Genomic DNA, 25,698 nt, shown 5'->3' on the forward strand with positions numbered 1-25,698 from the left:
CAGAATGTTTAATTCAACTATATATGCTAGTTTTGTGGCCACTCAAGAAATAGTCAGGCACGGGAAAGGTTTTGTGGCTCCCGGTGTTTTCTTTTCCATGGGAAACGGGTCCAAATGGCTCTTGGAGTGTTTAAGGTTGCAGAGTCCCTGCCCTGTTCCATTCCATTCCATTCCATTCCATTCCATTCCATTCCATTTTCTATTCTATTCTATTCTATTCTATTCTATTCTATTCTATTCTATTCTATTCTATTCTATTCTATTCCATTCCATTCCATTCCATTCCATTTTCTATTCCATTCCATTCCATTCCATTCCATTCCATTCCATTCCATTTTCTATTCTATTCTATTCTATTCTATTCTATTCTATTCTATTCTATTCTATTCTATTCTATTCTATTCTATTCTATTCCATTCCATTCCATTCCATTCCATTCCTATTCCTATTCCTATTCCTATTCCTATTCCTATTCCTATTCCTATTCCTATTCCTATTCCTATTCCTATTCCATTCTTTATCTATTGTATTCTAATCCCAGATATGCTGCGGGGGTGGGTGGGGGGTGGAAGAGAAGCCAATTAAACAGATTTCTCTTAGTCTCATTTGAAGATCCGAGAGGTTGAATCTGTGACCTCGTATGTGTTCTATCGTGAAATTACAGCTTTGCCGGGAAGTCACGGGGAAAAAAAAACCCCAAAAAGCTCCTGCGAAAATTTGGGCGATACCCACACAGCCAAGCCGAGTTAATTAATGCCATCGCACCACTGCTGTCGAGAAACCAGCCAGCTCGCCTGGAAGCAGGCAGGCCCTGTGCAATTTCTGATTTTTTTTCCAGCTCTGCACCGTAAACACAAACAGCATCCTTCAACGATGCTCCCAGGGGGCACCTTTAATCACATCGGGTTTATTTTTATTTGTACTCTTGCCGAAAGGTATCCATTGAAGAACGGGCGCGGCTTTGGAAGGACCTACGTGCCTCACATCTGTTCAACCAACAGAACACAAAGACCCACAAAGAAGAAACGAAAGACTGGGTTGAACGCTACGTAGCTAACCTGGGTTTGAAGATCCAGGCTTAAGGTTGGCAAAGCCTCTGCCTGGCATTTGCTGGTTCGCCCCTTTCCTGGTTCGGATAAGCTATGGTTTCTGGGAGCTGGCTTATGCCAGCAAGCCAATCCCAAGTCAGTTAACAGTAAAGAGAGTTGGAAGGGACCGTGGGGGTCATCTAGTCCAGGGGTCACCAAGCTTTCAGACCTCAGGGACCACTACATTCATAATTTTTTATTATTTGCATTTATATCCCGCCCTTCTCCGAAGACTCAGGGCGGCTTACACTATGTTAGCAATAGTCTTCATCCTATTTGTATATTTATATACAAAGTCAACTTATTGCCCACAACAATCTGGGTCCTCATTTTACCTACCTTATAAAGGATGGAAGGCTGAGTCAACCTTGGGCCTGGTGGGACTAGAACCTGCAGTAATTGGAGGCAGCTGTGTTACTAACAGACTGTCTTACCAGTCTGAGCCACTAATATGATCTACCTAAAGACCGGCTGGGTGGGCGTGGCTAGGTAGTCATGTGACTGGATGGGCATGTCACTCATGTTGAGGGGCACCTTGCAGTACTCTACTCGCCCCTCCCCTCCCACCCACTCCTTGCCTCCCTGCCCGGGCCCTTAGGGCCCCAACAGGAAGCAGTTACTGGAGCTAAGCAGCCACCAGGAGAAAGAGTTGGCAAAAGAGCTCAGTTCAAATTGGATCTGGCCGAGAAGGAGGCTCAGCAGAAGCACCTCACTGAGGACTAGGAGCATAGGCTTTCCAAGCAGAGGGAAGACCTGAAGGAGTGCAAGGCCAGGTAGTGGCGCCTGGAGGCTCAGTGGGCTGAGATGGTCAGCCAGTTCCAGGCCATGATGCGGTCCCACTGGAACAAGGCCCTCTGGCTCTTTGCCACCAGTGACACTTCCCTCCACTTCCCTCCAGCCTTCACCCAGAATTTCTGCCCTCCCTCCCCAACCTACACAAAAGACCCTGAAGGGGGAAAATTCTCTGCAGCAACACAAACGTTCATTGCACGTATCTGTCCCAGGGGCTGTAGTTTGAGGACCCCTGATTTAATGCAATATTAAAAGTGCAAATAATTTTTTTGCGGACCACCCAAAAATTTTCCGTGGACCACCAATACTAGGGATTCGAACCGCCGAACTGCCGACCTCTCTGATGGACAAGCTCAGCGTCTTAGCCACCTAGTCAGGCTAGTCTTCAAACTTGACTACAAAGTCAAGTCTACAAAGAGGACTCTGGGTTCAAAATACGGTGGTTTCAGTCAGGATGGAAATAAACGGCTGAGTTTCACCTTGTGCAAAAGCTACTGTTTACCTATGGCTTGCTGAATAAACCTTGGCAAATCTAAGGTTTATTTATTCCCTTCTTATTTAGCTGCCGTTCCTTTACATTTTCAGTAGACTAGGTAGAGGTTTAAGCAAGGCACACACACACACAAAAAACCCACTACGAAGTTAACCTTGGTTTGAAGATCCAGGGTTAAGGTTTGCAAAATGTTTGCCTGGCATTTGCTGATTCGTTCCTTTCCTGGTTTGGATAAACTATGGTTTCTTCTTGCTTCAAACGCTCTACCATCATCCCAGTGCCGAAGAAGCCCACTATCAAGGAACTGAATGACTACAGACCAGTTGCTTTAACATCTGTAGTCATGAAAGTCTTTGAAAGGCTAGTGCTTTCCTACTTGAAAACCATCACGGATCCACTGTTAGACCCCTTGCAATTTGCATAGTGAGCAAATAGATCAAAAGATGATGCTGTTAATATGGCTCTGCACTACATCCTACAACATCTTGAATCTCCAAAGACCTATGTAAGGATCCTCTTTGTAGACTTCAGTTCAGCATTCAATACCATCATTCCAGACACTCTTCTAACTAAGCTAAACCAGCTACAAGTACCTGAACAGACTTATAAGTGGATCACAAGCTTCCTAACAAACAGGAAGCAGCAGGTGAAGCTAAGCAAGATCACATCAGATACCTGTACAATTAACACAGCCCCCCCCCAAGGCTGTGTGCTCTCCCCACTTCTCTTCTCTCTGTATACCAATGACTGCATCTCTAACGATCCATCTGTTAAACTGCTGAAGTTCGCAGATGACACAACAGTGATTGGTCTCATTTGAGACGACGAATCCGCATATAGACGTGAGGTCGAACGACTAGCCTTGTGGTGCGACCAAAACAATCTGGAATTGAACACACTCAAAACTGTAGAAATGGTGGTAGACTTCAGGAGAAACCCTTCCATACTTCCACCTCTCACAATACTTGACAACACAGTATCAACAGTAGAAACCTTCAAATCTCTAGGTTCTATCATATCGCAAGATCTAAAATGGACAGCTAACATCAAAAACATCATCAAAAAAGGACAACAAAGACTGTTCTTTCTGCGCCAACTCAGTAAGCTCAAACTGCCCAAGGAGCTACTGATCCAGTTCTACAGAGGAATTATTGAGTCTGTCATTTGCACCTCTATAACTGTCTGGTTCGGTTCTGCAACCCAACAAGAAAAACACAGACTTCAGAGGATAATTAGAACTGCAGAAAAAATAATTGCTACCAACCTGCCTTCCATTGAGGACCTGTATACTGCACAAATCAAGAAGAGGACCGTGAAAATATTTACAGACCCCTTCACATCCTGGACATAAACTGTTTCAACTCCTACCATCAAAACGACGCTATAGAGCACTGCACACCAGAACAACAAGACACAAGGAGAGTTTTTTCCCGAATGTCATCACTCTGCTAAACAAATAATTCCCTCAACACTGTCAAACTATTTACTAAATCTACACTACTATTAATCTTCTCATCGTTTTCATCACCAATCTCTTTCCACTTATGACTGTATGACTGTAACTTTTTGTTGCTATCGTTAAGGGTTAAATTGCAACCTATGACCATCATTGGTGTTGTAAATGTTGTACCTTTGATGAAGGTTTTTTTTTCTTTTTCTTTTATGTACACTGAGAGTGTATGCACCAAAACAAATTCCTTGTGTGTCCAATCACACTTGGCCAATAAATTCTATTCTATTCTATTTCTGGGAGCTTGTTTATGCCAGCAAGTCAATCCCAAGTCTACAAAGAGGACTCTGGGTTCAAAGAGGACTCTGAGTTCAAAATATGGTGGTTTCAGTCAGGATGAAACACATAGGTAAGCTATTGTTTACAAATCTAAGGTTTATTTATTCCATTCTTATTTAGCTGCCGTTCCTTTACACTTTCAGAGAAGAGATTTAAGCAGGGCACAAAAACAAAACCGGGATTATCCCAGATAAGGACAAGCAAACATTTGTGCCTGTTGATAAACCACTTTTAAGGGGCAACTGCTGTTTCAGGCACACACTGGGGTGGGATGGGGGGAGAAGCCATCTTTAAAGGTAGCCTCATCCAAAATCAGATTCTCTAAGTAATTTATAAGAGCTTCAAAACAAGCTGTACAACTTTGACTGCACGAAGATTTATGGAACTTTTGACTGTGTGTGTGTGTATGTGTGTGTGTGTGTGTGTATGTGTGTGTGTGTGTAGATGGAAACTCAAGAATCCATACTGCCGAAGCAATTTCCTGTGATCTAATTCAGTTCCATAAAAAAAAAAAAAAAAAAGATTATGAGATTATAGCTCCGAAACGTAGAACCTATATTTACAAACAGCAGCAATTTGTATTACCAAAATTGGATTTATGAAGGTCTCTGCAAACAGGCGCACATTGAAATGAGAGGCATTTATTTACAGCATGACAAATAGAGACTGTTGCAGAAGAGGGAACACGGAGGGCACCGGCTGTGGCCTAAATTACAACCCAGTAGCTCTACCAAACAGCCGGTAAAGGCAGTTCTCGACTTACGACCAAAAACTGAGCCAAAAATTTCCATTGCTAAGGAAGAAAGTTGTTAAAGTGAGTTTTAGCACTTAGTGCTTTCCAGCCCTCTCTAAGCGGGTTACAGAGTCAGCCAACAATCTGGATCCTTATTTTACCCACCTCGGAAGGATGGAAGGCTGAGTCAACATTGAGCCTGTCAGGATCGAACTGCTGACAGTGGGCAAAGTCAGCCTGCAATGCTGCATTCTAGCCACTGTGCATCATAGAGGGAGGGAGGGAGGGAGGAAAGAAGAACACTAGCAATATCCCTTAGTCTTATATACCACTAAGTGCAATAGCACTTAGACTTCTATACCGCTTTACAGCGCTTTACAGCCCTCTCTAAGCGGGTTACAGAGTCAGCCTGTTGCCCGCAACAATCTGGGCCCTCATTTTACCCACCTTGGAAGGATGGAAGGCTGAGTAAACCTTGAGTCAGTCAAGATCAAACTTCTGGCAGTGGGCAGTCAGCCTGCAATACTGCATTTTAACCACTATGCAGAAATGAATGAATGAATGAATGGAAGGAAGGACGGTTGTCGTGTGAGAATTGGTCGTAAGTCACTTTTTTCTGTGCCGTTGTAACTACGAATGGTCACTAAGTGAACTGTTGTAAGTCGAGGACTACCTATAGCTGTAATTGGAGTGCAAGAATATCTTCTCTCTCTCTCTCTCTCTCTCTCTCTCTCTCTCTCTCTCTCTCTCTCTCTGCCTCCAGCTGCTACATCCTTAATCCTGGCAAACTCCCCTTACAACATTATTCCTGCTAGATCTTCATGCTTGGGCAAATGTCTAAGAGCGAAGGCAATGGGACTGTAAGCCACCAAGGGCTTTACATATTTTGCTGCAGATAAAATGAAACATGGAGCTTTTGAGGAGGGTTGATCTCAAAAGTCTGCGCTTGGATTTCTGCACCGGCTGAGCAGATAAAAGGAATGACCGACCAGTATGTTCTCTGTCACAGGCTGGTTTTATGGAACAAAAAAATAAAATAAAATAAAAGAGATTTAAGCTTTGTATCTATATTTGCATTTTTTCCCCTCCTCATATTTTACACGCAGTTCCTTTATCCACGTTTTGCAGTCAGTTCTAATCCTGATTCCTTTGCCCTGGATTAAAAAAACAAAAACAAAACACACACACATGGATTCCCTTTAAAGACCCATTAATTTGTGTTTTGAAAAACGCAAAACGTTTGTACAGGTAAGTCCTCGACTTACAACAGATCGTTCAGTGGCCAAAGTTACAACGGCACGGAAAAAAGGAACGTACGATCATTTTTTTTCCACACTTACAACCTTTGTAGCCTCCTTACGATCAAAATTTAGATGCTTGGCAAGTGATTCGTACTTATGACCGCTGCTGTGTCCCCAAGGTCACGGGATCCCCTATTGCGACCTTTTGACCAGCAAAGTCAACGGGGGGATGGGGGGGAGGCAGAGCCAGATTCACTTAACGACCGAGTTACTAACTGATCCACTGCCGTGATTCACTTAACAACGGCGGCAGGAAAGGTCGTAAAATGGGGCAGAACTCACTTAGCAAGTGTCTCGCTTAACAACAGAAATGCTGGGCTCGATTGTGGTCGTAAGTCGAGGACTTACCTGTATAATTCTAACTTGTTTGGTATTTACCACGCACTAGTGCAGTGATGGCTAATCTTTTTGCCATTGCGTGCCAAAAACGGGGGGACTTACACGCCTGTGTGCCCACACCCATAATACAATGCACCTCACCTTCCTGCGCATGCCTGCACAACCCCCTCCCCGTGCTCCCCCCACTTTTGGCATGTGATGGCACGGTGGGCCCAATAGGTCCGTTTTTCGCTCTCCCCAGGCTCTAGAATCTTTCTAGGAGCCTGGGGAGAGCAAAAAATGGACCTTCTCCACTTCCTTGGAGGCCAGAAACGTCCTGTTTCCCGATTTCCAGTGGACCCGGAGGGCCCAAAAATCAGCTGGCCGGAGCTGAGCTCGCATGCCCACCAATATGGCTCCGTGTGCCACCTGTGGCACGCGTACCATAGGTTCGCCATCATTGCACTAGTGTCTCCTTGGTGGAATTATTTTCTATTCTGGTTTATTTTATTTTATTTTTTTAAATTTTCTATTCTGTTTCAACTCCTACCCTCAAAACGACGCTATAGAGCACTGCACACCAGAACAACTAGACACAAGAACAGTTTTTTCCCCAACGCCATCACTCTGCTGAACAAATAATTCCCTCAACACTGTCAAACTATTTACTGAATCTGCACTACTATTAATCTTCTCATCGTTCCCATCACCCATCTCCTTTCACTTATGACTGTATGACTGTAACTTTGTTGTTGGCAATCCTTATGATTTATATTGATATATTGACTATCATTTGTGTTGTAAATGTTGTACCTTGATGAAAGTATCTTTTCTTTTATGTACACTGAGAGCATATGCACCAAGACAAATTCCTTGTGTGTCCAATCACACTTGGGCAGTAAAAAATTCTATTCTATTCTATTCTATTCTATTCTATTCTATTCTATTCTATTCTATTCTATTCTATTCTATTCTATTCTAGTCTGCATATTCACTTAGAGCAGGGGTCCTCAAACTTTTTAAACAGGGGGCCCAATTCACTGTCCCTCAGACTGTGTTCTGGGGGCCCGGACCAGCTGGGTGGGTGTGGTTAGATGGTCATGTGACAGGGTGGGCGTGGCCAATTTAGCAGTCCAAACAATAGGCACAAATTAAACTTTAATTTCTTACGCTCCTGAGGATGGAAAGCAGGTTAGTGAAGGGATGTGGCTGCTTTGGGGTGTGTATGAGGGACTTCTGTGTGTGTGTGTGTGTGTGTGTGTGTGTGTGTGTGTGTGTGTCTGGAGGCAAAAAACTGGTCCGTTTTTGGCCTCCAGAGGCGGGTGAGTGCCAACGAGTAGGCGGGGCTATGTGGGCGAGCAGCCTCGCGGTCCAGCACGAGCCAGATTAATGGCTTTGGCAGGCCGTATCCGGCCCACGGGCCGTAGTTTGAGGACCCTTGACTTAGAGGTTTATCATTTCGTAACTTCTTTGTTGCCTACGATTCCGACACAATTGCTGGGCATTATATATCCTTCATTAGATTTATCTTACCAGGTTTCCGGCAACCTACACAGCATGAAGCGTGAAAGATATCGCTCAGCAAACCTCAGGTGACAACATTTCTACCAGGTATTTATTTATAAGCAAACTCATGCATTTATGATAAATACCTATCTAGCAAATGCACGCACTTGTAAGAAAAATGTATCTGCACTTACAAGAAAATGTTTATCTATAGTGTAAGCAGACAGGAAAAAATAACAATAAAGGATCTTAACACTGGAGGATAAATAAATACCATTGAAATGGAAACTTTTCACTCAAAAAAGTATCTCACACGTAAAAACATTTAGGCAAAACAGTAGCAAACGGAGCATATTTTTTTTAACAGAAGTCTTCATTCTGAAGTGACACTGTAACATTTATGGACAAATATGGTACATTACATAGTTTCACTGGATCTAAATTATGTGGAGTTGAGGCTTAAAAACTAGTTTGCCAGACTGGATTGCAATTCATGGCGTAGCATAATGTGTCAAAAACAAGCATTGTAATCCAGTTTAGGATTATGGGTTTCCCCAGCCGAAGGTTTATTCAGCAAACTATGACAAAACCGATCATAGGTGATCACAAGCTGGAATGGAATGGAATGGAACAGAATAGGAAAGAATAGAAATTAGAAGAGGATAGTATAGAATTTGAATATAATAGAATATGAATTAGAATAGAATTAGAATAGAACAGAACAGAATCAGAATACAATACAAAACAGAATATGAATTAGAATTTTTTTTTATTTGCATTTATATCCCGCCCTTCTCCGAAGACTCAGGGCGGCTTACACTATGTTAGCAATAGTCTTCATCCTATTTGTATATTTATATACAAAGTCAACTTATTGCCCCCCCAACAATCTGGGTCCTCATTTTACCTACCTTATAAAGGATGGAAGGCTGAGTCAACCTTGGGCCTGGTGGGACTAGAACCTGCAGTAACTGCAGGCAGCTGCTGTTAATAACAGACTGCATTAGCAGTCTGAGCCACAGAGGCCCCTATTTGGAATGGAATGGAATGGAATGGAATAGAATAGAATAGGAATTAGAATAGAGTAGACTAGAATAGAGTAGAGTAGAACAGACTAGAAATAGAATAACAGAATAGAATACAATAATAGGAACAGGAATAAAATATGGAATGGAATAAAATAGAATAGAAAATATGGAATGGAAGGGAAGGGAAATGAAGGGAAGGGAAGGGAAGGGAAGGGAAGAGAAGAGAAGAGAAGAGAAGAGAAGAGAAGAGAAGAGAGGAGGAGGGAAAGAAGAATGAGACAAGTAGAAGCAAAAGGCATAGAATAGAATAGAAATAGAATAACAGAATACAATACAATACAATAATAGGAATGGAGGAGAGGAGAAGAGAAAATATGGAATGGAATGGAATGGAATGGAATAGAATAGAATGGAATGGAATGGAATAGAGTAGAATGGAATGGAATGGAATGGAATGGAATGGGAATGGGAATGGGAATAGAACAGAACAGAACAGAATAGAATAGAATAGGAGAATGGAATGGAATGGAATATAGAATAGAACAGAATGGAATGGGAATGGGAATGGGAATGGAATGGAATGGAACGGAACGAAACAGAACAGAACAGAAAAGAACAGGAGAACGGAACAGAACAGAACAGGAGACCAAAACTGGATGCAGTATTCCAAGCGCGGTCTTACCAAGGCATTATAATAAAGCGGCATTAACCCTTCACGTGATATCCTCTCTCAATCCACACGTCAAAGAAGTTTTAGCAGGCAGAGCAGAAACTCACTTAAGAATCCAAGAGTCCCTGAGATTGTTTTAGCCACAATGGAATTTTCAAACTCCAGGAAGAGCGACAACCAGCAGATCGACAACGAGAGACGGTGAAGCGGAATTTTGCACATTACCTGTAGGCATTTTTGGACACAGGACGTGGGTCAAACTTAAAGAAAAGAATGCACATGGGTTACAGATGGTGGGGGGGGAAAGCTCAGCTTCCGTTGCAGAGATGGTCAGTCAAAGGTCATCCTTTCCGGTGCCTGCTGCAAATGAAATACGGACAGCTGATTAGAGACTCGAAAATTGCAAGTTTGCCCTGGTTTGTGATCCTATTACACACTGCAGATAGTCTTCCACTTACCACTGTTCATTTAGTGACCGTTCAAAAGCAGTGGTGAAATCCTTTTTTTTTTTTAACTACCGGTTCTGTGGGTGTGGCTTGGTGGGCGTGGTGAGGCTTGGTGGGCGTGGTGTGGCTTGGTGGGTGGGCAGGAGAAGGATATTGCAAAATCTCCATTCCCTCCCCACTCTGGGGCCAGCCAGAGGTGGTATTTGCCAGTTCTCTGAACTGCTCAAAATTTCCGCTACCGGTTTTCTGAACTGCTCAAAATTTTTGCTACCAGTTCTCCAACCTGCTCAAAATTTCCACTACCAGTTCTCCAGAACCCGTCAGAACCTGCTGGATTTCACCCCTGGTTCAAAGGTATGACGACCCTGAAAAAAGTGACTTATGACCGTTTTTCACACTTATGACCGTTGCAGCATCCCCCATGGCCACGTGATTGACATTCGGGCCTTTAGTGACCATTCAAAGTTACAACATGGCTGAAAAAAAACCTGACTTATGACCCGTTGTTCACATTTACAACTGTTGCCGCATCCCCATGATCAAAATTTAGATGCTTGGCAAGTGATTTGCATTCATGACGGTCACAGTGTCCCAGAATCATCTGATTTGGACAGGCAAATTCAATGGGGAAGGAAGATTCACTTGAGAACTGTATCACTCACTTAACAACTGCCATGATTCGTTTAACAACGGTAGCCAGAAAAGTCATACAATGGTGGTCAAATTCACCTAACAAACTGTCTCACTTAGCAGCATAAATTTTGGGCTCAGTTACGGTCACAATTTTGATACCGTGTTTCCCCGAAAATAAGACCAGGTCTTATGTTAATTTTTGCTCCAAAAGACACATTAGGGCTTATTTTCTGGTTGGGTCTTATTTTGGAGGAAATACGGTACTAAATGTATCCATCTGGCTGACAATCTTAACTGGGGCTTATTTTGGGGGTAGGGCTTATATTACGAGCATCCTAAAAATGATGCTAGGACTTATTTTCCAGTTGGGTCTTATTTTCAGGGGAACTATCAAGAACTAGCTCTACCTTGCTCCTATCGTTACCAAACCAGGTTTACAGATTCTGGCCACGTGTGAATGGTGTGACCCACATCCCTTTTCAGATCGGAGCCTAGCGAGGCGGCTTGTTAAGTAATTTCCACGCTGTTCCACTGGGAACGGTGCCTCGTAATAACACAACGGCGTGCGCTTTCATCTCCTTGCAAGTGCAAAACAAGGATTAAAACACGAGCAACTGAAACAATCACGTCGCCCAGACAGAAAGAGCTTGGCTGTATCAAGAGCTTTCCAGAATGCAGAAATGAAGGGGGAAAGAAATCAATAGTTGAACTCCAAGCAGCTCGGAATAATTGACTTAACCTTGCCCCAGTGAGCGATGATCAAGCGGTTTTATCGAAAACAAATTGAATTACTTTTATGGGCCCAAGAGTACGGCTGCAGAGGGAGAAAAAAAAGAGAGATCACTTCCCACGCCTACGCTAGGGAGTCAGCTTCTCCCCTTCAACTCCTACCCTCAAAACGATGCTATAGGGCACTGCACACCAGAACAACTAGACAGAAGAACAGTTTTTCCCCGAATGCCATCATTCTGCTAAACAAATAATTCCCTCAACAGTCAAACTATTTACTAAATCTGAACTACTATTAATCTTCTCATCGTTCCCATCACCCATCTCCTTCCACTTATGACTGTATGACTGAAACCTTGTTGCTGGTATCCTTAAGATTTATATTGATATTGATTGGTTCCTGATTGCTTATTTGTACTCTATGACTATCACTAAGTGTTGCACCTTATGATTCTTGATGAACGTATCTTTTCTTTTATGTACACTGAGAGCATATGCACCAAAGACAAATTCCTTGTGTGTCCAATCACACTTGGCCAATAAAAAATTCTATTCTGCTCTGCTCTGTTCTACTCTGCTCTATTCTATTTTATTCTACTCTAGATCTGCGATTGTGAAAAATCTTGTTAAAGGCAAAAATATTTTGGGCAAAGATACACAGGTGGTTAGTGTTGGAAGAAATGTTAGGGATACCAGCAATAATATTAGGGATACCATGTTAGGGATACCATGGCATAGGGCCGGGCTATTTACGGGACCGCCTACTGCTACCAAATACCTCTCACCGACCCGTGCGCTCTCACAGAGAGGGACTCCTCAGGGTGCCGTCAGCTAGGCAGTGCCGTCTGGCGACACCCAGGGGAAGGGCCTTCTCTGTGGGGGCTCCCACCCTCTGGAACGAACTCCCTCCAGGACTTCGTCAACTTCCGGACCTCCGAACCTTTCATCGCGAGCTTAAAACGCACCTATTCATCTGCGCGGGACTGGATTAGATTTTAAAGTTATTGGTTTTAAGGGGTTTTTTATTATTTATATTGTTTTTTAAATTCGGCAATAGAATAAGTTTTTTAATTGTTGTTTTTTAATCTGTATTTATATGTATTTTAACTGCCTGTGAACCGCCCTGAGTCCTTAGGGAGATAGGGCGGTATATAAATTTGAAAAATAAAATAAAATAAAATAAATAATAAATAAATAAAGTTACAGTCATACAGTCATAAGTGGAAGGAGATGGGTGATGGGAACAATGAGAAGATTAATAGTAGTGCAGATTTAGTAAATAGTTTGACAGTGTTGAGGAAATTATTTGTTTAGCAGAGTGATGGTGTTCGGGAAAAAACTGTTCTTGTGTCTAGTTGTTCTGGTGTGCAGTGCTCGATAGCGTCATTTTGAGGGTAGGAGTTGAAATAGTTTATGTCCAGGATGTGAGGGGTCTGTAGATATTTTCACAGCCCTCTTTTTGACTCGTGCAGTATACAGGTCCTCAATGGAAGGCAGGTTGGTAGCCATTGTTTTTTCTGCAGTTCTAATGATCCTCTGAAGTCTGTGTCTGTCTTGATGGGTTGCAGAACCAAACTAGATAGTTATAGAGGTGCAGATGACAGACTCAATAATTCCTCTGCAGAACTGGGTCAGCAGCTCCTACAGACGAATTATGTAGATTTCAAACCAGAACTGTTTTTATTAGGTATAATAATATCAGAAAAACTCGATAAGAAAAGCATGTATTTAATATTACATGCCTCAACAGCAGCGAGGATTATTTTTGCACAATATTGGAAAAACGAAGATATACCGCGAGCTGAAGAAATACTTAAGAAGATACTAGATTATGCAGAAATGGATAGACTGACATTGAAAATTAAAAAGAAAGAGGATGTAGGATACCATCAAACATGGAATTTATTTTACCAATGGCTGGAAAAAAATTGAACCAGATGCTTTATAAGACACTGTCATTCTGCAATTTAACAGCAAATGATATTATTAAATCACTGCTTTTTATTAACTTGAGATCAAACAAGCAGATGTTAGCTACCGCCCTCTACTGTCGATAGCCAAGATTTCCTTGAGAAGAATGGGGGGAAATGGGGAGAATAATGGGGGGCGGGGAGAACCCCAAATTACTAAGCATTGGTAAAAGTGTGTTCAAACACTTTAAAGCCATGTTTCTCAACCTCAGGAACTTTTAAGATGGGTGGACTTCAACTCCCAGAATTCCCCAGCCAGCTATTGTTATAAACATTGTTATAAACCATTCTTTATTTTAATCATGAAAGGCTGGTTGACGTAGTTGATGGCTTATTTAACAACTCATTAATCAAACCATAGTTTATTGTAATGTTCCCTGTGATTAAAAGAAAAGGGATTTTAGAGACCCAATTTAGTCCTCAGTCAAGCAGGCGGAGACGATAAAATTTAAATCTTCTCTGTGTTGCACCGAGACAACCCAATTACATCTTAAAACAAAATTTCTTGACCAAAATAAGGAATAAAAGGCTCCCACTATGGTTAAATTCCTCAAACAGGAGATCAGGAGGAAGAACTGAACATTAAGTCTGAGACTTAATTAATTAGGTAAGTCATACTCCGGTTAAAATAAACCCTATTCATCTGCAGCTTAACCTAGTTGTGAGTTATGGCTTGTGCAACGGGGGTGAATTACAACGGTTCATTTTTACATACAAAAAGGTGTTTTCCATTGGCAAAGCAGCTGGGTAAGACCTTATACTACAGCGCTGCACCAAGGATTCAAAAACAGAATTCTACTTGTGCAAGGGGTCAATTATCCCCACAAGAACAGCTCGGCAACTGCCTGCCACACAACACCACATAATTGTGGACCTTCCTTGAAGGCAAAGTTCTTTTGCTCCGACTTGTTATTTTCCACGTCACCACCCCAATGGTTTTCGCCCTTTTTTTTGGTCTGTGAATATTTCATAACGCACAAATTCCGGGGAACATATACTACATAGGAATTTGGAGCAAAGGCTAGACTCGGGAGTGTTTTCAACAGCTGGCAGGAAAATGGGTCGCTGTCACTTTATGCAACCATGGGAATTTGAGGGCCGCTGAAGCTAGAATAGAATAACAGAGCTGGAAGGGACCTTGGAGGTCTTCTAGTCCAACCCCCGGCTCAGGCAGGAAACCCTACACCAGTCGGCACCGAGCGCTGAAACAGGAACGCACTCATGTGCGGGGGAACACCAGAAATGTGCAATGGAAACCAAAAGCTCAGCTTCCCGGCGTGTGCATGTGAAATGTGTCCATTTTCTGGGGCTTCCGCGTGCACGAAGACTAGCATGTGTGCGCCAGAACCCAGAACAGCAACGGGCGACAGCTGGCGTGCTCGAAGAGACGCACATGCTATAGGTTTGTCATCATGGCCCTATACCATTTCAGACCCCTGCCCAGGCAGGAAACCCTACACCACTTCAGACAAATGATTATCCAATCTCCTCTTAAAAACGTCCAGTGTTGGAGCATTCGCAATTTCTGGAGGCAAGTTGTTCCACTGATTAATTGTTCTCACTGTCAGGAAATTTCTCCTGAGTTCTAAATTGCTGCTCTCCTTGATGAGTTTCCACCCATTGCTTCTTGTTCTACCCTCAGGTGCTTTGGAGAATATTTTGACTCCCTCTTCATTGGGGCAGCCCAGAAGATATTGGAAGACTGCTGTCTCCCCTAGTCCTTCTCTTCATCAAACTAGACTTACCCAATTCCAGCAACTGTTCTTCTAATGTTTTAGCCTCCAGTCCCCTCATCATCTTGGTTGCTCTTCTCCGATCTCAAGCCTCAACATTTTTTTTACACCGTGGCGACCCGAGGTCTACCAGTCTGCTCAAAAGGAGGAGTTGTGTTCAACTCAATTCACAAAACATTACGCCGGCATCCTGAAAACAAGCAAGCCACGTTTTATGTTAATTAAGCCAGGTATGCCCTGTCTTCTCCACCACCACTGTTGGTTGAGGAACATCAACTTGCATCTGGATGAAAAATAAACCTGGGTTTTGTGAACAGCCCAAGGGTTTCCAAAGATCTGTATGGATTCATAATAGGCAGACATCGCCTTCTACAGGGAGTTTTCTTCCAAGGTTTAGCCTACACGTCTGGTACAATGTCCAAGAGCTCCTTCACCTTAAACATCAACCAGGCTTATCTTCCAAGGTCAGACAGGTGCTGCCATCTACTGTGAGAATCAGGTTATGGGAAGCTACAGTAATGCCTTTTTTTAAAAAAAAACACCTGCCCCCCCCACTTGTGCCGCTTGATTAGAAACCAGCATTGTTTAAAGCACTTTTAAACTCAACCGCAATTCCTAAAAGATGACAACAAAAGCTCTGAAGAAGAAGTCATTATAAATGACATGCTCGCAGAAGCCGCCAAAAAAAAAAAAAGACCAGACAAGAATGAGATATAAATCAAAGAGTGATGGCTACATTAAGGCTGACATTTCCAATATTTTGTCTGTCTCGCATCGCTGCTTCTTATTATCGCCCCCTTGCTCCATTTTTTATTTATTCTAAGTGATTAGCTTTATATAGATCTGTTAAAAACATGACAGCTTAACATTGTTATAATAATTGAAATCTATTCAGTCTTGAGTTGCCGGTTTGTTGTCTAACCAATGCAAAATGCCCTATTTGAATAGAATAGAGAACGGCAGGTTAAGAGTTTATTTAAAAAAAAAAATGCGGCAGGCATTTGATTTTTAAGCCTTCCTCAAAATGGAGGAAACAAACAAACAAACTGCAACTGTTTTTACCAATGGGATCAAGCCAGTGCATGCAAAGCTGGCTGGGGGATTCTGGGAGTTGAAGTCCTCAAGGCTTAAAGTTGCCAAGGTTGGAGACCCCTGGTTTAGCACAGAGTTTCTCAACCTTGGCAGCTTGAAGATGGGTGGACTTCAAGTCCCAGAATTCCCTAGCCGTCTGGCTGGGGAATTCTGGGAGTTGAACTCCACACATCTTCAAGCTGCCAAAGCTAAGAAACCTGGTTTAAGAAAATTAATTCCCTCCACCTGGACACACATATTGTTGTGGTCCATCAGCAGCCTACGGAGCTGGCAACGGAGTTGGACAGCGATGAGGCTGAGGTGAGACCAGGGCCATCGGGAAGTGAGGTGTGGACACCAGAGGCTGACAGTAGTGAGGCAGAGGAACAGGAGCCTGTTCCTAATGCACGCATGAGAAGAGCTGCCAGAAGGCAAGAGCAGCTCAAGCAAAGAGGACAACTCGGGAGTAAGGCCAGGAGATGATTGGCTCCTACCATAAGGCTTAAAACAGACCAGCAATGGTGTTTCAGCTTTGCCGGAAAACAACGTTGTAGCTGCGTCTTCTGCTCCGTCTTCTGCTCCATGTACATCTTCATTTTTGTGGCTTCTGGACGTTTGCCAGGAAGGGCCTTCGGCAGTTTACCTAATTGGACTAAGGTTTGTGAGATATCTGAGGAATTTGTGTTGGGAGGCATTTGTTTTACTTTGAGTTGAACGACTCAAAGTGTTCGGATAAAGTTTGCTTTTCCACGGACTAAGTTTATTACTACCAACCTAGGTCTGGGTCACAACACATACCTTGTAGCCTGAGATGTCTCCCTGAGAAACATCCCATAATTTAAAAAAAAAAATCATGTGGTGAGGTCACTCAGGATGTCTCTATCTCCTAATCATGTGATGAATCTAGATGGGTGATGGTGAGCCTATGACACGCGTGCCCAAAGTGGCATGTGGAACCATATTGCCCGGCATGCCAACTGTAGCCCCAGCCCAGCTCCACCACACATGCGCGCATGCACCTCCCGCTGGCCAGCTGGTCTTTGGGTCTCTGCCGCGCATGCATGGGGGGGTGGATTGTATGTGGTGGATATGTGTGTACGTGTGTTGGGGGCAGGGTGCATACACGGGAGTACCATGCTTCTCCGAAAATAAGACCCTGTCTTATATTTTTTTGAACCCCGAAATAAGCGCTTGGGCTTATTTTCGGGGATGTCTTATTTTGGAGGGCGTGAAGCAAGATGGGGCTTCTCTTGCTGTCTTACCCGATTTCCAGCTCTGCATTTAAATGTTTTCGGGGAGGGCTTATTTTTGGGAGGAGGCTTATTTTAGCGCATGCGCTCAAAAGCCCAATTGGGCTTATTATCAGGGGATGTCTTATTTTCGGGGGAACAGGGGGATACACTTTGGGGGTTTGCGCACGTGCCGCCCCCACACCCCATTTTGGGCCTGGAAGGCCTCCTACACCAACCCGGAAGCCAAACGGGGTGCAGGGGGTCCGGGGCACATGCGTGGGGGGCACACGCATGCACGGGAGGACAGGTGCAGGCACGAGCGTGTTTGTTCGCTCGTGCACACGCTTTGGGCACTTGACACCAAAAAGGTTAACCCCGATTGATCTAGATGTAGCAGCTTTTATTTTAATGAGCAGAAGAGAATGCCCGTTCATATTTCCCATTTTTATTTCCAACCGGCATTCCAATTCTCTTTGTAGATTTTAACAGAGCACCTGAAATGCAGGATCTGTTTTTAAAATTGGCCTTGCTAACCTTTTCTTCTTCTTCTTAATGTTGATGCCATTCCAGAGTTTTACTGATATATATATAAAAAAATCACCGTTAGAAACATGGTACAGGCAGCCCTTCGACTTACGACCACAATTGAGCCCAAAATGTGGCTATGTTAGACTAGTTGTTAAATGAGTTTTGCCCCCGTTTACAACCTTTCTTGCCAGAGTTGTTAAGTGAATCACTGTTGTGGTTAAAGTTAGTAACAGGGTTGTTAAGTGAATCTGATTCCCCCGTTGATTTTGCTGGTCAGAAGGTCGCAAAACGTGACCCCGGGACACTGCAACCGTCATAAATGTGAATCGGTTGCCAAGCACCTGAATTTTGATCATGTGCAGTATGGCGATACTGCAACGGCTGTAAGTGTGAAACCCGGTCGTAAGTCACTTTTTCCGGTGCTGGTATAACTTTGAACAGTCACTAAATGAACTGTTATTAAGTCGAGGACTAGGGGTTTTTTTTTTTGGATTTATATCCCGCCCTTCTCCGAAGACTCAGGGCGGCTTACACTATGTCAGGCAATAGTCTTCATCCATTTGTATATTATATACAAAGTCAACTTATTGCCCCCCAACAATCTGGGTCCTCAATTTTACCTACCTTATAAAGGATGGAAGGCTGAGTCAACCTTGGGCCTGGTGGGACTTGAACCTGCAATATTGCAAGCAGTTGATGTTAATAATAGGCTGCATTAGCCTGTTGCGCCACCAGAGGCCTAGTTGCATTTTACCTGTATGGTATAGAATTGTTTGAGCCACACTGGTTGCTATAGAGAGTTGATTCTTCTTATTATTATTAGGGAGATATATCCAGTGGTGGGATTCAGCCAGTTCGCACCACTTCGGGAGAACCGGTTGTTAACTTTCTGAGCAGTTTGGCAAACTGGTTGTTGGAAGAAATCATTAGGGCAGAGAACTGGTTGTTAAATGACTCGAATCCCACCACTGGATATATCCACAGCAAAGGCTGCAGTTAACATATTTTTTTGAGGGATAGAGAGACAAAAAGGCAGCAGTATAAATGCTTTTGGAATTAAAAGGAAAAAAAAATCCTACAAAACTCTTGCTCTTCGCAAGACAGATCACTGAGGAAGGGATTCGGTTTCCTAAATTGTACAGAATAAATATTGCAGACTGGAATGAAGTGCTAGAGAACAGCTGAAATATGCAAGCGTAGAGATAATTAGAAGCAACATTATGCGTAAAAAATCTTCTGAAAAGGAGCAGAAGACATTGGAATTCATGCTAGCTTGTAGCTTACCGGATAAAATATTCATCCATTTATAAAGTTTCTATTCCACAGTGTTAATTTCTAATTTCCTTTTCTGGTGACTAAGAATACTTTTTAAACATATACGGGAGCTATCAAAGCCTTTGGAATATTGATGTTTATTTCACTGTTCACGCCATATAAACTTTGACACGAGCCAGAATTACTTCATTATTTATTACTTTTATAGCCCATATAAATTTCCAGTCCTCCTCCTTCACAAATCACGTAGCAACAAAAGTAGATAATGCATATAATAGCTTAAGCATGGCATGAATCTGGGCACTGTGGTTTGTAAATCATGGTTTACGGCTCAACACCATGCGAATTCAGCCAACTGTGCCTTAGAAAAATGCTGAAAGATCATGGTTTGTCGGGAGGTCGACATAACTATTGTTTATCCCACCATCACTCTGGACAGGAAACTTTTATCATAGGTTACTTGTTCTGGTTTTTCTTTAGATTTTTCCCCACCTAGGAAAACTGTGAACGTCTTTGGCTTTCACATATGGGCCGAATTTAAGAACGCAAGAATTATTTAGAATAATATCTAAGAAATGTTACATCAACCCAAACGATATTTTCAGAAGATATACACAAATTTCATGCTTGCACTTTGGTAGTAATTCCACTCAATCGGAGGTGAAAAGATTGTTTTTATGAATATCATCGGAAAAGCTCCATATGTTATAATTAAAAAGTCCTCTTTCATTGACGTGTGAAAGTTCAGTGACGGTTAACCCTTTTGGTACCGAGTGGCCAAAGCGCAAGCGCGCGAATGCACATATACGTGCCCAGACCCCAAAATGCAATGCGAGCGCCCCCCGCACACGTGCCCCACCCCCCGTGCATGTGCCCTGGCCCTGCACATGCGTCTCCAGCACATACGTGTGCATCCCCGTGCATGCTCCCCTGCCCCCCCCATGCATGCGCCCCCCCCGGTGTCCCGTTTTGGCTTCCAGGTTGGTGCAGACAGCTTTCCAGGCCCAAAACGGGGTGCAGTGCGGTGCCCCCATGCCAGTGGTGGGTTTCAAAAAATTTTACGGCCGATTATGTGGGTGTGGCATGGCTTGGTAGGCGTGGCAGGGGAAGGATACTGCAAAATCCCCATTTCCCCCCCGATCAGCTGGGACTTGGGAGGCAGAGAATACACGGGGGCGGGGACAGTCAGAATTTTTTCTAACGGTTCTCCGAATTACTTAAAATTTCCGTTTCTCTCTCCGAAAAGGAGAGAGGAGTAGAAGGAGGGAAGAAAGTAGGTAGGAAAGAGTAGAGAAGGAGGAGGGGAATAAGAAGGTTAGATAGGGTGGAAGAAGGGAGGAGTGGAGAAGGAGGAGAGGAAGTAGTAAAGTGAAGGAGATGAAGGATGGGAAAGTAGTAGAGGGTAGAGAGGGAGGTTGTGAAAAAAGGAAGTGGCAATCGGGCAGGCCTGAAACAGTAATAAATAAAAATTAATGATTAATGATGGATAATAGTTTGTACATAAATATGATGTTGGAAAATGGAAATAAAAATTATTTATAAAAAAAAAAAAAAATTCCGTTACCGGTTCTCCAGAACTAATCAGAACCTGCTGGAACCATCTCTGCCCCATGCCCCATTTTGGCTTTCAGGTTGGTGCAGGCGGCCTTACACGCCCAAATGGGGCACGGGGGCATGCGCGCACGCACACCCTCAAAATGCAATGCAAGTGCCCACATGGATGCGCCCGGGCCCCCCATGCATGCACGCGCGTCCCCCATGTCTGTCTGCCCCCCCACGCATGCACAGCAGAGACCCCAAGTCCAGCTGGCTGGCAGGAGGCGTGTGTGCATGAGTGGTGGAGCTGGGCTGGGGCAACGGCTGGCGTGCTAGGCGACATGGCTCTGTGTGTCACTTTGGCCAGGCCTCCATAGGTTTGCTATCATGGGTCTAGTTCAATCTCTTTGATAAGAATCCTATAATTTTGGATTCCTATGGCTAAGAAACTAGTTTTAATTTAAACTTTTACCACCAATTTTGTATTCCCCTCCTAGTCCCAGTAGACTAGAGTTCACTGATAATTGTTTTGTTTTTTTTGTGTCTAAGGAAACAGAATAGCTTATGCAGTAATGGATTTCTTAAGATGCAACAAAACCCACACATTTATTTTCATACACCTAATTAAAGTTGGTTCGGTCTCATCCAAGAGACAGAATAAAATGTCTGTCTGCAACTTTACCTACTACCACCACCGAGGCCTGCTGATAAAAAGCAATTAGTCTTTAATATGTCATTAAGTTTTCCTACCAGGATTAAAAAAAGGAAAAAGCAAACAAACAAAACAAACAAAACAAAACAAAACAGATTATCTTCCTGCTGTAGCCAAAACTGCTTTGGGAAAATTGCCACTGTTGCCTTGAGGCGTTTTCAACTAAAGATTACATTTGTTCCATATGGTGAAAGAGTAACAGTATAGACAGCTGCATCTGTTTTCAAGAAATCCTTTATTTGGCAAAGTGACATTTAAAAAACAACAACAACAACAAGGGTGGAATAGGGTCCAAAATTTAAATAACTGTAACTCAGAATAGGACTCTGCGGTCATAATAAAATTTTCTGCCTATTGGTTGAAGAACGAGATGCCCTCTGCACGCTTGGATTTATTCCCAAATAAGTAGGCACGAGATCAGGAACGTAGTAACAGGAGTCTGTGTAACAGCCTACACCAGTTGGCAGGAGCTTCTCAAATTACAGATAGTCCTTGACTTACAACAGCTCATTTAATGATAGCTCAAAGTTTCAATGCTGTTGTTGTTAGTTCCCATCGCGACCCCATGGACAACTTTCCTCCAGGCCTTCCTGTCCTCTACCATCCTCTGGAGTCCATTGAAGCTCACACCGACTGCTTCAGTGACTCCATTCAGCCACCTCGTTCTCTGCTGTCCCCTTCTTCTTTTGCCTCCATCGTTCCCAGCATTAGGCTCTTCTCCAAGGAGTCCTTCCTTCTCATTAGGTGGCCAAAGTATTTGACTTTCATCTTCAGGATCTGGCCTTCTAAAGAGCAATCAGGGTTGATCTCCTCTAGGACTGACCGATTGGATCGCCTTGCAGTCCAAGGGACTCGGAGGAGTCTTCTCCAGCACCAGAGTTTAAAGGTCTCCATTCTTTGACGCTCGGCCTTCCTCATGGTCCAACTTTCACAGCCATACATTGCAACTGGGAAAACCATAACCTTGACTATACGCACTTTGGTTGGCAGGTTGATGTCTCTGCTTTTTAGTATGCTGTCTATATTTGCCATCGCTTTCCTCCCCAGGAGCAAGCATCTTTTAATTTTTTGGCTGCAGTCCCCATGTACAGTCATCTTGGAGCCCAGGAAAATAAAATCTGTCACTACCTCCATTTCTTCTCCATCTATTTGCCAGGAATTGAGAGGGCCAGATGCCACAAGCCATTATGTTACAATAAACTTACAAAGTTACAATAGCACTGGAAAAACATGACTTATGGCTGTTTCTCACGCTTAGGGCTGTAGGAAGTTAGCACCTACCCCTCTCCTAGGAAAATGAGGTATTTTGGGAAATATTACAAATGCAAAGTATTTCCCCTAAAAGGGAGGCAAAAACTCTTTGTTAATGGGCCATTAAGGCCTGGGCAGTCTATTCTACATAACAAAGATCTTCAGGCAGAGCCATAATAAAAATTGCCCAAAGCCCCTTCATGACATCATCACCCAGCAAGGCTAAACCAAGCCTGGGGCATAGACAACCTACAAAGTGACCCCTGCATGGCCCCATGGGAATCTTGACAACCAGTCAGAACACAAGCTAAAATTCAAAGCCCAACAGAAGGTATACATCTCTCTCTCTCTCTCTCTCTCTCTCTCTCTCTCTCTCCTGCGTTTTTTTGCCCAGGACCTCAAAACCATGTGGTCCTGTCTACCATTAAACCATCTTTCCAAGCAGTCTCCATGTTTCCAGTGTCTTTTTCCCCACTTGGAACTGATCCCAGATGGACATTTCTTCCAACAGGACCACTGCAGCATCCCCATGGTCAGATGAACAATATTCAGAGGCTTTGGCAAACTGTCTTCATATTTATGATGGTTGCAGGGTCCCAGGTTCAGCTGATCTGCTTTTGTGACCTTCAGGCAAGCAAAGTCAATCGGGGAAGCCAGATTCACTTAACAACCGTCTTTACCAGCGTAACAATTGCAGTGGTTTTGATGAATGGCAGCAGGAAAGATCATTAAATGCCCGGCTATCACGCGTGTAGTGGCAAAATTCTGTGTTGCTCCAATGTCGTCCACAAGAAAAAAAATTGGTTACAGAATTATAGCTGTCGACTTGTGCCAATTTTTTTGGATATCTCTAACAAATTTTTGGAAAATTATATTTACTCACATACGTATCGGCTCTCCACTCACGTAAACTAAGGAGTGACCCAATTTGAGAACATGTATTTTCTTAACAGGATGTTATTATCCACTATTAATGTCAGTACTATTTTTTAATATATTGTAAACAGAGATGTCTATTGCTGGTCTATGACCATACTAAAGTTCTGTTCTGTTCTGTTCTGTTCTGTTCTATTCTATTCTAGGAATTCCTATTCCTATTCCTCTTAAAACTGTAAATATTCTGAAAAAAATAATCCTGAAAATTATGGTCATGAATGTCTACATCTTTATTATATGTATTTTTTTCCAGCACAAATAGCACTGAAAAATTGAAAGTTTTAAAACTTCTAAAAAAAATTCAAAAAACCAAGAAAACACATGCTTAGAACCAATATTCTAATATTCTGAACCTCTGGTGGCTCAGACTGCTAAGACAGTCTGTTAGTAACAGCAACTATACATTGTAAGCCGCCCTGAGTCTTCGGAGAAGGGTGGGGTATAAATGTAAACAAAACAAAAAACAAAAAACTGCTTGCAATTACTGCAGGTTCAAGTCCCACCAGGCCCAAGGTTGACTCAGCCTTCCATTCTTTATAAGGTAGGTAAAATGAGGACCCAGATTGTTGGGGGCAATAAGTTGACTTTGTATATAATATACAAATGGATGAAGACTATTGCTTGACATAGTGTAAGCCGCCCTGAGTCTTCGGAGACGGGCGGGATATAAATGCAAATTTAAAAAAAAATTAATCTAGAAATGACTGTCTGTTGACCTGTATAGTTTTTCATTTTATCTACTACTATTTTTTTGGTACTGTTTGTTTTGGCATCAGATATAGCATGCACAAGATATTTGTTCATGTCCAACGTAGACTCGATGAACAGTGTTTTGTAATAATAATAAAAAAGATCATTAAATGGGGCAAAAGTCACTTAACAACTCTCACTTTGCAACAGAGCAAAAGGGTTCAATTGTAGCTTTAAGTCAAGGGCTACATATATCAGATGAGAACCTTTCCTAGTTCCTACAGGTAGCTTGGAAATGACCCTGAAACCCACCTATAAACCCGATTCTTTCTTTATTTATATTTATACCCTTTTCATTACGTCCAAAAAAAAAGCCCACCCCAAACCACAGATTTCAGAATTGTCCCACTCTGCAGCTGAAAGCATCTAATCTTTTCATTCCTGTAGTAATGGAAGTTTTCAGAGTTGCAAGATTTTGTCAATGTAGCTTTACCTTAAAATGGAATTAAGTTCATCTGTTGCCATTTCCTATCTAGCTGACATCAAACTTGCATGTCTGAAAGTCCGAGAACTGAGGAAGGGTCCCGTCTGAGTTTTTCCACCCATTAGGCAGCTGCAGGCTCTGCTATCTCTTATCTGACTGTTCCCTTGGCAGCATCTCTCTTTGCTCCATCTCCCAAAGCCTGCCCCACATACCTTTTATAGGTAATACAACATCTACAACCAACCCCAATCAGACAGCACCAAGGACTCCACAGTATCAACAATTAGGCTAAGCACACCCATGGCCTGACTTAGTAATTAACCCATTTATCTGGGTTTGCACAATATACTGACCCACAAATTCTATTAATTCCATCATATCTTTAGATAATGGTCTCCTAAAAAGAGGCTAAAACACATGGATCAGTCACTTGTTAAGCAATTCAAACCACGTATCCTAAATTAAACCCACTCTAATCTGGTGCAAATTTAAATCCCAAACCAACTCAACTTTATTTTCCGTGTCATTAAGAGGCCATTGAGGATGGATAGAAGCAGGCTGCACTGACTCCTCAGAAGAAAGTCTATGATATGAGAACAAAAAAGTACACTTCAGAGAAAGCCAGGACATTTGCCCTGTATCCCAAAGGTGGTTTTTTTTTTCCCAACAGGCCTTTCTGGTTTTTCTTTGAAGATGATTCACTTTGAAGATGTTTGACAGGAGCTGAAGAAGCTTCCTGGATGAGAAGTGAAAG

General features: G+C 42.8%; 1 protein-coding gene across 3 annotated transcripts in view; it reads right to left on the reverse strand.

The window, feature by feature from the left end:
* TANGO2 (transport and golgi organization 2 homolog) overlaps positions 1–25,698 on the reverse strand; it is an 87,844-nt gene that overhangs the window by 60,727 nt on the left and 1,419 nt on the right. For all 3 annotated transcript variants that reach the window (XR_009152205.1, XM_058158417.1, XM_058158418.1), the window contains exon 2: positions 9,944–10,078. Coding sequence is in view for 2 of the 3 variants with exons in the window: in XM_058158417.1 (XP_058014400.1) it covers positions 9,944–9,999 (56 nt within the window). In the remaining variant the exon portion in view is untranslated. The remainder of the gene's footprint in view (positions 1–9,943; positions 10,079–25,698) is intronic.

The sequence above is a fragment of the Ahaetulla prasina genome, chromosome 15, assembly GCF_028640845.1.
Source record: "Ahaetulla prasina isolate Xishuangbanna chromosome 15, ASM2864084v1, whole genome shotgun sequence".
Classification (NCBI taxonomy): domain Eukaryota; kingdom Metazoa; phylum Chordata; class Lepidosauria; order Squamata; family Colubridae; genus Ahaetulla; species Ahaetulla prasina.